At 46.8% G+C, this 16,888-nt stretch overlaps 1 protein-coding gene across 1 annotated transcript in view; it reads left to right on the top strand.

The window, feature by feature from the left end:
• The window catches only part of VAT1L (vesicle amine transport 1 like), a 136,455-nt gene that overhangs the window by 8,230 nt on the left and 111,337 nt on the right, over nt 1–16,888 (top strand). Inside the window, exon 2 of the mRNA XM_059152664.1 lies at nt 14,674–14,803. Coding sequence (XP_059008647.1) covers nt 14,674–14,803 — 130 coding nt within the window. The remainder of the gene's footprint in view (nt 1–14,673; nt 14,804–16,888) is intronic.

The raw sequence follows: 16,888 nt of genomic DNA, 5'->3' as shown, positions 1-16,888 counted from the left end.
AGAGATCTTCAAAAAGAAGACCAGTCACTTCTGCTCTGACTTCTCTTTCCTTTATTTCAGTCATGCCAACCATCATGGTGAAGTTGTCTCTGGCCTTCTAGGCTCTCCCCTCTTCCCTTCCATGTTTTGTCTTCTCCTCACAAGGTAGCTTCATGGGCTTCTCCTGCAACGAGCTTCCTTCCTGAGACTAGGAGACATGGTGGCCTTCTGCTGCAGATGGCTCGTGCGAGGTTAGCAAGGCCCAATGCAGAGCCCCAACTTTTTCTCCCAGTTTTCAAATATCAAGGAAGGAATCTTAATGGCCCTTTGTGAATCACATACTGGACACTGGATCTCTCTTTCTCTCTCTGCCTGACCCAAGGGAATGACGGGCTTGGCCACTTTTGCATCTTGTACCCTCCTACCCTGAGGGATGGAGCATAATGATTGCCCTACTAGGAACACACGAAGTGAGTGTGTATGTGTGTGTTGGGGGGTGGGGTGCGTAGATACTCTGAAAGGAATGGAAGGCAGTTAACAGAAGACAGGGGTGAGAAACACACCAAACTAATCAAAATGGTAGCCACCGCAGAGGATGGGAGAGTTCAATCTTCACCATAAAACGTGACAAATCAGAGATGGGACTGGAGAAGCCAGCTCTATTCCCTATCCTGGGACCTTATAGTCTCAGCACAGAGTGACTGCATCAATTTAAAAAATGACATATATCATATTTCCAGCGTGGAGGCCCACTGTCTTTTAAATCTCTTTGGTAATCCTGGAAGTTCTAGAAACTTGCTCTATTATCATAAAACTGTTGAACACCAAGCCTGGTGCTTGGTTAACAATAGGCACTCAATAAATGTCTGGGGAATGAACGAATTCATTACCAACTTTCCCCCCAAATGTTAGGTGTAGCTTTCTGCAGAAGTTACCATAGCATCAGCACTGACTTGCCTAATATAGGCGGCAGCTGGTCCACGCCCATGTGGCCTCAAGCTTCCCTCTGTCCCCTCAGCTTCCTCTGTCAGGGGCCTCCATCTCTCCAGCGTGTGGGGCTTGGAGGGGAGACTTGAGATGCCGACGGAGCTCAGACGGTTCGGTTTCACCTGTCCTTGATACCATCTGTTCTCTTGAAACTGGACGTTTGCTTTTTGAATTCTCTCATAACTACTTGCCCTTGGCTGGGAAGTGTGGGGTCTTGGACTTCGCAAGATGCTCTGTCGTTTTCTGTTCACTGACATCCCGCAGCACCGAGTGCGGGAGGCCAGGGATCTTGGAGAGAACCCTGTGGGCTGCGTCTGGGGACTGTTACTCCAGGAGGACTGGCTCAAGCATGCCTGTCCCGTGTGTCCACCCGGGGACCCGGGCATCAGCAGCCTGGACGCTGAGACAGTATTTGGCCAGACTTAGGCGGTGCTCATGTCCCAATGTGCATAAATAACCCATCGTTACATTGTGCACCTTCCCCTCATGCAATGGTATAGGTCAGTTACATCTCGGTAAAGCTGGAAAGTAAATACATTATTTCAAACTACTGGGGGGGAAAAACCCATCTTTTTAAAAATATGCAGTATAGTATGTCCATAACTCTGTTCCTACCTTCCTTGGTAGGTCTCAGGACCTTCCCCTTCCACACCTGCCAGATGGGTGCCAGGGTTTCCTGCCCTGACACAGGCAGTTCTGCTGGTTGCCCCACTGATTCTGACCCCCTCTTCTTGCCCTGTTCTGCCCCTCCACACCCTGGAGCCACCCCGCCATGTTTCCCATCCTCTCCATCCCGCGTGGTGTGCCCCTCTGCTTAGGTTAAAAGCAGCCTCTGCCACCTTATGTATTCATGTCCCTGCTGTTCCGAGCTAATAAATGTAACACCCTTTGGTTAATTACTTATCGTCGCTATTATCGTAATGGCCTTTATTGAGTATCTCTGCTAAGTGTTTCATAGGCATTTCTAGGATACTGAACATTTCACAGATGAAGACATAGGATCAAAGAAGTGAGGGAATTTGCTAAAGATCACACAACTAATTAGACAAAGAGAGCTGATGTTGATTGAGCCAGGTTTCTCTCTCCCCAGGGCTTCATCTTCCCGGGTTTTATACCCATTTTCACTGCTCTGTCCTAGACTCAAACTGAAGGGTGTGAGGGTGATTTCACACCACAATCGAGCCGCTCCCTGCCCACCCTGCCCACCCTTGTATTGCCACGGGTGGCTTCATCCTGACTTACTCATATTCTCCAACTCACGGTTGCCTTAGGATGATTTTTTTTCTTTTCTCCAGAAGGCTTAGCTGCTTTCATGCAGACAGATCCATAGTGGGGCACCTCCACTGGCCCCGACAGCCTTGAGTCCTACACTGAACGCGGATGAGGCTTTCTCTGCTGCCTGTTGTGCTCTACAGCCCCTTCTCCTTCCTCCCAAAGCCCACATACCCGCTTCTTCCAAAAGACTCTCCATCAAGTTACAGAATTTCCTTTTTTTTTTTTTAAGATTTTATTTATTTACTAGACTTCCCTTTTTTATTTATTTATTCCTTGTCTAAGATCAGAAACAATTGTTTTTCATTGGTCTACACTCCACCTAGTTCCATCAGCTCATGCGGAGCTATTAATTACATATTATTCCCGTGACTGGTCTGAGTGATCTTGTAAATAGATACTTTTTTACCCTCCCCGCTAAACTCACTGACATTGTACCTACTGGGGACCTAGTAATAAGCTCTGAGTCTGCATTCTGCATCCAGAACCCAGGACATGAAATGCAGTTAGTCACGCGCCCACCCTCCGGAAGGGTTTCTCTGCCTTCAGATCGTGGAGAGCCTTCGGTGTGCGACTGCAGAGGACTCTTTCCTCTGGGACTGCTCTTCCGTAGGAGATAAACAGCAAAGGCAATTTTCACCTTCTTTTTCCCTCAGAGCCCCAACCTCTCGGTGCTCCGCCAACAGCACTTGCAGGAGACTCGACTTCTTGCTTTTGCTCTTTTAACATTGTCTTTGCTTTTCCTATTCTTCTCCTTCCCTTTTGTATCCTTGATGTAGTTGGGTCTGTTCACTCTCCAACAGAAGCCCAGCTTCCAATACAATTTCAAAGCCCCGTCAGGTTCTATGGAGTCCTTTGGAAAACACCAAAGCTAGATCCACTTGTGCTCCAGAGGAAATCCTCTCGAAAATTTCCTCTCCCCATCTCCATTCCCCGCCCCACCCCCGGCCTCCTGCTAACCTCCAAACTGGCCCCCCGCTACTCTTCAGACTCCCCCCGACTCTCAAATCCTGCCCTTGGATCTCCAGTCTTACACATTTATCTCTGCTCGCCTTTCACGCCTCTTCTTTTATCTTCCAGAAGTAAATCTTTGCTCTTCCTGAAGCACATCAATCAAGTAGGACTTTGATCCTCTCCGGCCCCCTCCAGCCTGCTACACTAGCTTACGCGCCGAGGCTGCGCGGCCCGAGGTCATCCCCTTCAGCAAGAAGGAAGGGAAGAGCTTGGATCACTCCTAGCTATTGTCCTGCAGATACCTTCCGTGGATGCATAGTGTTTGCAAGACCAGAACACACCCCGTGCTAAGCAATGAACACAGAGGGGTGGGTTTTCGGATCAGCTCTGCCTTGGAGCTGCTCAAAGTCTATGGGGGGGGGGGGGAGACAGCAGGGTCATGCTTCTGCTACTACCTCCTTCTTAGGCTAATCCCATTTAAATATTAATTAGCTAACCTTAAAAGTTCAGTTCCTCAATCACTCTGGCCCCATATCGAGTGTTTGGTAGCCACATATGGCCAGTGGTTGGACAGCACAGATCTAGACTTTTCTACCACTGCAGAATGTTCAGCTGGGTAATTTGCTGCTCTAGTCTTCACCTTATCTTTTGGTACTGAAACAACTCTTTCACTAAATACTGTTTTTATCAGTAGTGATGACTTAGGGGATCACTGTCATGTTAAAGTCAAAATGGACTGTTTCTCGATGGGGCCCTCACCCTGGTGGGTCTCCAGTGAGACGTTAAGCAGGAACCGCTTTGCACTGTCTGACACTTCCTTCTCAACTGCCTTCTCCCTGCCGTTGAGAGGGGAGATGAAACAAAAGAGTTTGGGAAAACAGGAGCAAAGGATACACCCCTTCCTAAGTGACACGTCCCAGGGGACACCTGCAAATGGGGATCGGGGCAAAGCGAGTCAGGAACCGCCCTCCCTGTGCGGGCTATGACCCCTGTACCGTCTCTTGTTTTGGGGAGTGTCACGCCATGTAGTCACTTATTTGTTGATCTCTGAACTCCTGGGAAGGAGAGCCACCTTCGGCACCGTCATGGCTGTAACATTCAGGCAAGCCCCCAGCTGTGGAGGGGCTGCTGAATTTAAACGGAATTAGATTGAATGTTCTACATAAGCAACCACTGCCAGACGCCTGTTTGAAGTCAGAGACTCCATCAACATCTAACTACGGAACACGGAGATTTTAACCTTTTTAGGAACCTTCTCAGGAACAAATACCTGCTGTGTCCCCAGGAGAAGCGGAGAGTAAAGGAGGGACTCCAGGTCCAGAAATCAAGGGGTTCGTCTTGGCATCAAGGAGAGCTTGTTTTGGATCCATCAGTACCATGCTTTTGTGTTTCTGTTGAAAGCTGGCTCTTGATATTTCGATTTTCAATCACTGGCCATTTGGTTCCATTTTTGGAATACTACTGAAGTAGGTTTTGAATACTAACTTGGACATAGGGTTGGAATATATTTCCTCTCTCAGAGGGAATGAACCAGACATGTACAACTCTAGCCCAGACTACGCTGCCTCGTCATCATCTATAATTTGTGGATCAGGATCTGGGGGGGAGCAACAACAGTGTTATTGACTTCATAAGCAAAATGGTAGATTGATTACAAAGGACATCAAAAGTGCTGGGGAGCTCTGTTAGGTCTCACATGGCCACAGTGGTCTGTTTATCTGGAAACAGTGGTTAGAGAGGGTGGGCAAGGTCACGTGGAGCCCGTGTCAGGAACCACAGGCCAGCGATGGGGAGAGCAGAGTCTGAGCATTACTTCCAACCTTGCCACCGCTGATGGAACACAGGTGGCTTCTCCCTCCTGAGGTCCATCCAGGACAATTGTGGCTGCTCTCCAATGAGAGGCCTCGTTTGAAATCTGCATAAAAGGTGTCCTTGTTTTAGACAATGAGTGTTTTTTCCCCCTCCCCTAACAGATTGCTATCAGTCTTGAGATAACAGAATGGGTGCTTACACAAACCCAGAAAGAAAAAAAGAAGAATTTGGAAGTCAGATTTTCTGAGATCAAGGCCTATTGTCCTGGGCTTTCTCAAGTTATCTGCTGAGATGAAGAAACAAAAACAGAACTGGCAGCACTGGGGAGATGAGGGAATGATCAGACACCTGCTTCTTTGCCCCCGCTTGGACTGGGAGTTAAATACTTTGATGAACACAGAGCAGCGGGAGAAGTGCAGTGTAAAGAGGGCGCACCTCCCCCTCCGGGAGTGGCTTGTGCTTGGAGCACAGCCTCACGGCTGGCCCTCCTGGTGTTCTGGGAGCTGGCCGAGGCGCCCATGGACACTCCCCAAGCCAAGGGAATTCCACACTTCCCACCTGGAGTCTGACAGTGTTCTCCTCCACGGCCACGTCCCTCCCAGCATTCTGTGACCTCCGACCTCCCACAGACCCACAGCAAGCCCCGAACTCCTACTATTTTTCGGGAACCTTCCCAAGTATTCTGACAATCCATCTGCCTTTCCCTTTCTTGTTTTTCTTAGTGTCTGTCCCTTCCTTGGTGTTTTGGTCCCTTCAATTCCTGCCTTTCCCTTTCCTCTTATTTTCTCAGGTCCTGGCTTAAAGATCTCACTCTCTTTTCTTCCATTGGTTATAAAACCTCTGGACCTTTCCTCCTCAGGGGCCACCATACAAAGCTCCATAAATATGTACCATCAGTGACAGCTGCTCTGTGCCCACAAGGGAATAAAACCTAGAAAAGGAAGAAGGTGCCTTCTGTCTTACAGCGGATATTGGGTACACCACCCAGAACCCCTCTAAGGATCCAGGCCCTGGAGTGATGGTGGCCAACCCCTCCTGGCTGTGCCCCTGTGCTCTTTCCCCGGGGCGGGGGGGCAGCTCTTATCCGGGACTAGCTGATGTGAGGGTATGAAGGCCTTGTCCCCTGGCCTTGATTCATGAAGACATGAGGGGCCATCCTAGCTCTGGAACTTTCTGTGGATAAACTGAGTCTTTTTTACTACCACATCAGTGTCGAACTTTCTTTCTCTACTCAGCCGGGTGCCCTCAGGAGCGCACAGGTATTGTTTCTAGAGCTCTCCCCTTCACACCTCCTTGCCTGCAAATCTTGGGCTCAGAGGCTGCTTCCCAGGAAAGCTGACCTGTGACACCTTCTTTGTGTCGTGATGGTGGAGGAGAGAGAGTGACAATGCCAGCAGCTCACGTTTATTGAGTCTTTCACCGTGCGTGAGGTGCTCTGTGTCACAAGCCCTGTCATACACCGTCCACACCAGCACCCTGCACGTTGAGCACGTTGCTACCCCATTTCGGAGATGAGCAAATGGAGGCTCAAGGACTTCCAGCAGCTCACGGGAGAGGGGGCCAGAGGGCTAACGCTACGGATCGACATTTAGCTTCAGTGGTAGCGGAGGACCACCAGGACAATTCCTGGGTGACTCTTTGCTGGGGGTCAGTGTTCTGACTTCATGGTGATCTTGTGGGACAGCCTATGTCTGGTGGCTGTGTGAGCCCTCTTGCCTATCCTCTATAAAGTCACCCATCATGCCGTACTATAAGCAGCTTTTATAGTTTCGAGGGCCCCTGTTCACTCCGGGGAGCCAAGCCTTAGGATACGCTCGGGAGGTAGGAAGGGCTCCATGGGACAGATGAATCAAGGAGCTGGGAAATCTGAGTGATGCTCTCTCAAGAAGCAAAGGCCAGTAGCCAAAAGCATAGCCCTGGACTCACATTATTTGGTTTCGCACCTTGGTTTCGAGAACCTCAATGTACCTTGGTTTTGTTCCTGTAAAATGTCGTAATATGAGCGATCCCCTAGTATTGTTTTTATTGTTGTAAAAATCATGCTTCTAAAACACGTAACGCCATGCCTGCTATGTAATAAGTATCTCCAAACTGTTCTCTAGCCACAAATAATTTTTTTTTTCTAAAGATTTTGTTTATTTATTTGACAGACAGAGATCACAAGTAGGCAGAGAGGCAGGCGGAGAGAGAGGGAAGCAGGCTCCCTGCTGATCAGAGAGCCCAGTGCAGGACTCGATCCCAGGACCCTGAAATCATGACCTGAGCTGAAGGCAGAGGCTTAACCCATTGAGCCACCCAGGCGCCCCCAAATAATTCCTTTTGTCCCCATGCCCCATCATCAGAGAAACTAGAATGGGGGTTTCCACATATCTGTCAGTTTCTGGTGGGGGGAGCGCTCCAGCTGTCACAAAGCCCTACGAAAGAACATGGTCCCACTGAGTGAGTACTGGTTACACGTGAATTCAAAGGGTGTTGGACATGTTTCAGAGAACGCAGGAGCTCATGGTTTCCAGAGACTTAAAGCATGTCGGTTGGTTCTATATTTTAGACTCTGTCCCATGACATCTTTCATGATCTTCATAAAACCCCTAAGTCACCAAGAACGTGACAACCTCTATTTTTGTTCGCAATTTGGGTAGAGGCGTTAGCAGCGTGATAACCACGCCAGTAACACATTCGGGAGGAAGAGCCAGTTTTTTGGATGAAAGAATGAGGATCCAAAAAGAGCCAGACAAATTGGCATAATGAGGCTAATCTAGTAAGACCGCATTTCACAAGGATATGTATAATCCTTTGGACCAGGATCAAAAAATTCAAGGGCCCTGGTGGACAGTGAGAGAGCTTTCCATTTTCTTATCTATTTAATCATCGTCTATTAATTTTTACCTTGCCTCATTCCAAAAAGGACATGAAGTCGCTTAAAAAGAAAGGATACTGCAGCCAGTTCCCTAAGTGGTCCCCAGACCAGCCGCGGCGGCATCACCGGGAAACCTGCTAGAAAGGCAGAGTCTTGGACCTCACTCTAGACCTGCTGAGTCAGAAAACTCAGCAGGAAGGCCCAGCAATCTGTGTTTTAACAAACCCTCCAGGGAATTCTGATACATCATAAAGTTTAAGATGCATTATATTAGAGTTTAAGATTACTTTTTTTAAGTTTTTTTTTTTTTTTTAATTCATTTGACAGAGAGAGACACAGCGAGAGAGAGAACACAAACAGGGGAACTGGGAAAGAGAGAAGCAGGCCTCCTGCTGAGCAGAGAGCCCAATGCGGGGCTCGATCCCAGGACCCTGGGATCATGACCTGAGCAGAAGGTAGACACTTAACGACCAAGCCACGCAGGCGCCGCAAGATTTTTTTTTTTTTTTTTAAATGGAAACTCCAAAGCATTCAGAAAGTTAAGATGAAGTTGAGTGTTAGGATGACAGAGAGGACAAAGACCATAATGTCCTGCAGCTGGATAGGGGCAGGCGGAGTGCTGCAAATCTGGCTCGGAGCTTCCTACCAGCCAGTGCAAAGAAAGGAATATAATTAGTTTATAAACTGCTGGGATTGGAAGATCCGTACAAACCAGTCCCTGTACTGATATTCCTGTCTTCATAAAGAAGCAAATGTATACTGTAACAAGTGATATGCTCAACAATAGTCCCTCGTAGGTAAAAGAACATGTTTCTGTAGGGACTGAACCAATGACGAGGCAATACTTGGGATTTCTGTCGGGTGTGAGATCAGAATGTGTGATGGAGTTCTGCTGATCTGTGTCAACAGAAGTAAGCTGCTGCAAGAGGGAGATTTTCATCACACTGTTCTCTGTGTGGTGGTCTGACAATGTTTGGAGTCCCGTGGCCAGTGCTGAGGGTACCAACAACCGGGGGAAGGAACTAAGAGGCAGGAGGTCTACAATCCTTCCATATAAACAACCCGTCCCTTCCTTTCACCTAGAGAATAAAAGACAGGGGAACTTCTCCATATGTCCTTGCCTCTTTTTGGCTAAGCTTTTTGGGCCAATATCATTTCAAATTGGAAAGTTAATAAACTATAGCTGGTTCTTCCATCGTCCACTTGGTGGTATCCTGTAACGAATCCTTTGTGTCTTTCTTCAATATCATTAGCATGTCCAAAAACAATGGACAGCTCCCAGACAGGAGCCTTGAGGACAAGAATACAGACTAGTCCACCATGCTGTATAGTAGCCCTAACAGTCAAAAGCGCAAGATTGGAAGTCATACGAAAAGGGCTCGTATCCCAGTTCTGTCACCAACTATACAACCTCAGGCAAGGCATTTCACCTTCTCCATGCCTCTCCTTCCTCGTGCACAAAATGGAGACTGAAATGGTCCACACGTTAATACATGCAGCGGCATCGTCACAGGAGAAACATTTGTTGAGTCTAGCAGAATGTAAAATGAAGGCAGCTAAACCTCTCCCATGACACATTCCAGGGTTGGCATCCATCACTTAGAAGGTAACAGAAAATAAAGTATAGAGACTATGGCTGGCTTGCCTTCCTTCTGAATACAACCTAAGCATCCCAAATCAGTGTCTTTTTCTAAGACCACCAAGTATCCCTTCCTGTTTACCTATGCTTTTTTTTTTTTTCTTAAGATTTTAAAATTTCTTTATGTGAGAGAGAGTGAGCACAGAGAGAGTGAGGCGGTACGGGTGGGGAGCAGAGGCAGAGGGAGAAGCAGAGAAGCAGGCTTCCCATTGAGCAAGGAGCCCAACACCTGTCTCCATCCCAGGACCCTGGCTTACTCCCAAAACCCTGGGATCATGACCTGGGCCAAAGACAGATGCTCCAGTAACTGAACCAGTCCGTCACCACCGCCCTTCCCCTCCACCTCCCGTTTACTTCGATTTGGTAATATCTTGAGGAGAGCACACAGGACAAAGGAGCACCAAGTAAACAGTTTGGTGTTTACTTGGTGCTGGGGAGGCGCTTACCTGGGGAGGGCCTCAAAGGCTCAGCCAAGGCCCCATCTGCACGGATGACCATATCTACTTACATCTAAGAGTTCATGGTGTCAGGGGTTACACAACAAACAAGGAGTTTGAAGACTTTGATTCAATTCAAGTCTCAGCTCTGCCATGTGCTAATTGGTGTTGTCTTTGACAAGTCAGGTTTCTTATCTAAGGAGTCTCGTTATTCACATCTGTTTAATGGGAATAATAACATACACACTTGTCGCCTTTCTGGGATTGTTATAAGGCTTCATGAGATGTGTGTGAAAGCACATTGCAAACTGCACTGTCCTGTGACATAACAGAGTGAGATTTTGTAAAGGGACTAACCCCACATCTACCTGTGTCTTCTATCACGTTTCTCATCCTTTGCTTTGAGATTTTGGGGGTCCCTTTGCCAAACCTGTCTTCATAACCCTTTAAACATAGCCTTTGAGTAACAGTATGGGAAGAACAATTTAAAGTCTTCTTTATTAAAATTATACTAATCTTTGGGGCTCCTGGGAGGCTCAGTGGGCTTTGGGGCGCCTGGATGGCTCAGTGGGTTAAAGCCTCTGCCTTCGGCCCCGGTCATGATCTCAGGGTCCTGGGATTGAGCCCCTTGTCAGGCTCTCTGCTCAGCAGGGAGCCTGCTTCCCTTCCTCTCTCTCTGCTGCCTCTCTGCCTACTTGGGATCTCTGTCTGTCAAATGAATAAATAAAATCTTTAAAAAAAAATTATACTAATCTTTGAGAAAAGTAAGATTACCTAGCAGAACATTTTATTAAGCACTTTCCAGCACTATTTTATTTTATTTTTGCAACAATTTTAAATGTTTAAGAACCATATAAATATTAGGTAAGAGAGACATCTGTAGATTACCCTCTATGTGAGCCTGGGTCATGAAAATAGTCCTTGCCATCCCCAAACAATGTCTCAGTGAAAATCAGGTTATCTTAGAGAATACTGGAAACTATAATTAAGAATATGTATAGTTCAGCAGAAGAAAAGTGTCAGCCCCCACCTAAGTCCATGGCTTCGCTCTTCACTGTCTGTGTGGCCTTGGGCCAATAAACTTAATATCTCTGCACAGTGTTACTGGTTTTGTTTTTTTAAAAAATGAGGTCAGGGTGCCTGGGTGCCCCAGTGGGTTAAACCTCTGCTTTCGGCTCAGGTCATGATCTCAGAGTCCTAGGATCAAGCCCTGCATCGGGCTCTCTGTTCCTCAGGGAGCCTACTTTCCCCGCCTCTCTCTCTGCCTGCCTCTCTGCCTACTTGTGAATCTCTCTGTCAAATAAATAAGTAAAATCTTTTTTAAAAATGAGGTAAAAAATGTCTGTCCAGTGGATGATTTAGGGTTATTGATTATAGTATTTGTTTTACTTTGTTTGTGTCTTTTGGCTTCGTCAGACAGGGACCACACACGTAGCCCAAACAAAGAGGTTCTGTTCTAAAGACAGGTGTGGAGTAGCAAAAGAATTCGTGAATCAGAGGGCAGGAGGCACACTGGGCCTGGGCCAGCCCACGTATGGAGACTGGACCTTCTCAACTCTTGGCAACCTGGCACCGAAATCTGGGAAGCCCACCCTTGGTCAGCCTGTTAGGTTGCTTCTATTGCTCTTCTGAGTCTTTTTCCTTTAATTTCCTACATACTGGCTTTTTCACTTTTGCCTTCCCAGAGCGCAGGTCAGTGGGGCCCTCTAGCTCAGTTCTATCTTTTGATGTCCTTCCTGATGAAAAGTTTTTATTGATATGTGTTTCCTAATTCCGAGTTTTGGAGGGAACACTGGTAAGAAGCAATGGATTCCTGCTTAGGTTAGGCATGGCCACTCCTCCAACCTTGGGCCCCCCACTGGTACAATCCGCTGTCAAGAGAGAAGTGATAAACATGGCCCCTAGGACACGTCACTTCAGCCAGGGCCATGGGTGAGGTTCCCATGAGGAGATGCTGTATGTAAGTGTTCAAGTTCTAGACTTCGCTTGCATTCAGATCCTGACTTTGACCGTTTCGAAAGGTGAGACCATCAGCAAGTTACTTCATCGTGCTCAGTCTCTGTTTTCTCATCTGAATAATGGGTGTGATAGTTCATACCTCGTAGGACTATCGTTGAGTCTTAAATTATGAAAGTAAACTACTTAGCACAGTTCTTGCCACAAACTGAACCCTCAGTAAAGGCTTGCTGTATCCATCTCAGGAGCAGGTGTGTGGACGGACACCTTGCACTAGGTCCGGTACAGCATGTAAAGGTTCTCCATTAATAAATGTTCACCACTCTTTGTGTGGGCATGAACACTGGCCCATCCCCTGTCCCCTGGAATATACCCACTTCCTGTTTCTTTCCTGACAACAGGCGGCATTCTCCACAACCCCAGCAGAATCGCTTCTTGCCTCACTGTGGAAATGGGATGTTATGGGCTTTTCTAAAGTCGGTCTTACTTGGCCTTTCTCGCTGGATTTGCACAGCTGGCTCTCAGCTTACAGTGTGCCCATGTCATGCTGGATGGGAGTCCAAGGTGGCCCGACTGAACAGCAAAACAAGTGTCTAGGATGCGACCTTCTCTGGGGGGGCTTACAGGACTGTCAGGTAATTTCTTCTGGCATTGCTCCATCAGGGTCTTGGGAAATCACAGGTTTTCACACAATGGAAAACACTGAACTAAAATATGCAGGAAACGGGATGGAGTGCTTGATCTGGGACATAGAAATTCCTTTTATTGTTAGGCTGTGATGCTTGCTTTCTTTGGTTGGGTTGGAAGATGGGCTGTTTCACACAAGTGAAGCTTATGGGTATAGCCAAGTTTTCCTATCGCAGTTCTGAAACTGTTTTTAACTCTTGTTCAGTGGGAGTCTTCCTAAAACGTAGCATGTACTTCCGCCTTCTCAAGAGAAGATACACATCTGAATGCTAGCGTTCATTGGATACTTACTATGTACCCGGCATCTTGCTTAGGTGTTTACCTGCCACTCATTTTCCCAGCACCCCTGTGAGACAGGTATGACCATAGCCTCCACTTCACCGATCAGGAAACGGAGGCTAGCAGAGGCTAAGGAACTGGTCCGAGGTGACACAGGCGAAAGTGGTGGAACTGGGATTGGTGCCCAGGCCGCTCCAGGCTCTTAACCTGACTGTGCTACTGGAGAACAGTTTGGTTGATCAATGACCCTACGAACTGTTAACCATCAAAGCGTAGGATCTCTGGAAGTCTACATGCGCATCTCGGAAATGGGTCCATTCCTCCAAGCATCCCTTTGCTCCTTTTTGAAAGGCCACTCACACCGGCGACACCTCCGTTTGAGTACTCATGAGTACCCTCCTTCACCTGGCAGGTGCTGCTTGGTACCTGTTATGCCGCTGTGGGTCTGGTACATGCCAGGTGCTCAGGAAACAGAGGGACACGAGGCAGGCGGCTGCCTTTGAGGAGGACACACATTAGCGATACTTCAGCTGGGGCAGGAAAAATTCAGGCTGGGGCAGCCTGATATGTGGCCAGGAAAACTTTGAGAAGGTGGCCGCTCTTGAACCCACCTTTCAAGGAAGTCATCCTCCTCATCGTTACCCACTCTCTGTCGGGGACAGTGATGACCAGGAGATCTAGGTAGAGTTTGATGTTTCCTTGGCTCCAAGGCAGCTGAGGAAGGAATGGGCAAGCTGTGTTTCAAAAGTGGTTCGAGTCATCTTGCTTGGAAAAGAAGGACCCTGGGCCAGACCGAGGAGTTTTTACGCCTGTTCCCTATAACCCGAGTCTTTCTTAGAATGGTGGCTTATGAAAACAGTTAGTATCTAACTCTATATACTCATTAGAGTATCTGGTGAAAAAAAATGTGTTTTCTAATTTGATTAGTAAATGAGTGTTCAACGCAGTTTCTAAGACTAGCTCTTAAAAAGAAAACAACAGTTTGGAACACTGATATTATTAAAATTGAGTATATGATTTTCCAAGGGGATGGCTTAATATATTTTATCTTATTTTATTTTATTTTATTTTTTTGCTTAATATATTTTAATGATAACTAATGTATTTCAAAAGTAGTATGTTAATAGAAAAGACCTGGTCCCTTTTCTCATCCAGAGAGAACTAAGATTTGTGAAACAAACCCTCCAGTATCAATCTGTTTGATTTCATGTCCAGTTACAGTCCCCCAGTTGGATGTAATGTAGTCCCTTGAAGGTGGCTACTTGCCATTATGGGCGCCATGGATGGCACAGTGCTGGTGTGAGTTTGTGCGCTGACTGATATGTGAGGTTGGTTTGAGACCTTTTGAATCTGTCCTTTTTCTCTCTCTCTTCTTGCGGACTGGCTGATGGCCATGGTGTCTGGCTGCTTTCCATGTGTCTTCTTAGAACTCCTTCCCAGTATATTCTTTCCCCACGAGGAAATGCTAGCACGGCTAATGTCCAGGTTAGCCAACACGTGTTGTTAGAGTAGGAGCAAGCAGGCTCTGCGAGCGCACAAAGGGGCTGTCTTGTACATCGCAGGGCAACATCCACAACGGCTATTCCAACTGCCAGGAAAGCATCCCTTGTCTGTAGAGATAATTGTTTTTGCTTTATTTGTGACTTCCAGTCAAATGACTTACTATTAGGCATATTTTTCAAGAAATAAAAAAAATAAATAAATAAAAAGAAAAGAGAGAGGAGTGGGGGAAGGGGACGGAAGAAACGTCAAGCCAAGTGTATTCTCTTGGATTCCATTCTGAATGTCTCTCTTTCTACATTTGCCATTCACAGTGGTCTAAACTTCATTGACTTGATGGTGCGACAGGGGAACATCGACAACCCTCCCAAGACCCCCCTGGTGCCAGGATTTGAGTGTTCTGGGATTGTGGAAGCTCTAGGGGACAGCGTGACAGGATATGAGGTAATGTGCTGACTAATGATGGAAGAAAGTCATATCCGTTTGGAATCTGTTGACATATAAAAGATGATGAAAAAAAAGTCTGAGAGAATCTATGGTGTGTGTTATTATTGTATCTCACTGGTAGGTTTTACTAACATGTTTATAAATGATAGGATTTTCCGCATGCCTCATGCCTTTCTTGTGTACTGTCTTGGTTGCTCCTGGGGACAGCCTGGTGAGGTAGCCAGGGAAAAATTTGTCTTCCCCTTAATTCATGCAATACAGCTGTTGACAAGAATATCTGGCTTTGGATTAACTAGGCTTGCATAACCCCTCACCCTCTCCATGGCTTCCATTTTCCCACTGCCTCAGGTTCAAAAACCAACTTCAAAACATAGAAGTTGGGCAGAAACATCCTCTGTATTTCATAATCTGGTTCCTTTCAGCATCTACTTAACTGATGCATTTAAGTAATCGCTTATAAATGATTCCCCCCCCCTTTTTTTAAGATCTTATTTCTTTATTTGACAGAGAGAGAGAGAGAGAGAGAGAGATCACAAGTAGGCAGAGTGGCAGGCAGAGGGAGAAGGAGAAGCAGGCTTTCCGCTAAGCAGGGAGCCCATTGTGGAGCTCGATCCCAAAGGCAGATGCTTAACTGACTGAACCACCCAGGCGCCCCTTATTAATGATTCTTTTGGGAAAGTGACATTTTTGAATGATGATTTTTAAAGGCACAGGGTAGAGATACTTGCGAATGAAACAGAACTGGCCAGGGGTTGATGGCTTTGGGAACAGGGCAGTGGATAAAGAGCGTTATTATATTTTTCTATTTTGTACGTGTTTGAAATTCTCCATAATAAAAAATTTCTTATCGATGAAAAGAAATATGACCCTTCCTACCACTGTAATGCAAATCAAATAGAATCCGGTCTCTAAAAACTGAAAAACTGTGGGCAAATCAATTGCACAAAATTGCAGCAGTTTGGAGTGAGAAAAACCAATGCCAATCAGGTCCAAGAGCTCTCGCTCATAACTTAAGTGCTTCCCCAGGGAGAAATGAACAGAGCTAACATTTGAGAGTCCACCATAACCAGAAACACGGGCACGTCACCACAATGCTGAGAGGTAAGGACTGCTATTATCCCCTTGGAGATGAAGTTCAGAAGGGTACAGGTGTTTCCGATGAGGCCAGAGAGGTAACGGGACATGGATTCAAGTCACCAGATCTTCACGCCTGTTCCCAACCTGCAAATGCTGCAGAGCTAAATGCAGAAAGGAAAATCCTATAAAGGCAATGCCAAAATGCCCTTGGCCTTGAATTAGAGCCTGCGGCTCAGGCCCAGTGCATCTGAGCCTCAATACACTCTGAAAATATCAATATGTTCCAAAGTCTCTGGGATGAATGTCTGAAAATTCTCATCCCACACATCAGTCGTTTTGTCACTGGTTTCCAGATAATACAGCAGAAAAGTGTTAAGAAAGACGTCACGCACTTCCACCTTCCTTTCATATGACTTTGCATTTTCTGTCCCCAGGTTAGCAGCAGACCCAGAGGCAGCGCCATCTCTCCCCAAAAGTGCTGCGTATGAGGAACAGTATCTGTTCTTCACTCCTCCACCTAGTCCCAAAGGAGCAGATCACACTCCTCATGCTATTAATCCTGAGCCTTGCACAAATACTCCATTATTTTAGAGTATAACAGTAGACAGTGATGTCATTGGCCTCGGTTTCGAAGGAGGTCATATGGTGCTTGATTATATATTTTTCCTTTATATATGATCCCTCTTCCGCTGCTTGGGCCTGGCTTACTTCCTGTCAGTCCTCTCCTTCACCCCCAGTCCCCTCCAGTGACTTTCAGCTGCACAAGCAAATGACGGAAGCCACCTGTACATTTCCAGTCTGGGTGCAACTTAGGGGAAAACTGATACTAATATTCCACCTAAAATTTTGACTTGAGATTTTCAACCACGACGTTGGAGATGGACTATCACAGGGCAGCACAGTGACTAGCTCTCTTGGTCTGATGCATTGCAGGGGAGGCTCGCGAATTTGTCTCCAGAGGCACAGCCATAAAGGAAAAACTGGAGCTCCGTCACCCAGTACCGA

The sequence above is a fragment of the Mustela lutreola genome, chromosome 16 (genome assembly GCF_030435805.1).
Source record: "Mustela lutreola isolate mMusLut2 chromosome 16, mMusLut2.pri, whole genome shotgun sequence".
NCBI classification, from domain to species: Eukaryota; Metazoa; Chordata; class Mammalia; order Carnivora; family Mustelidae; genus Mustela; species Mustela lutreola.
This window is presented reverse-complemented; position numbering and strand designations above follow the sequence as displayed.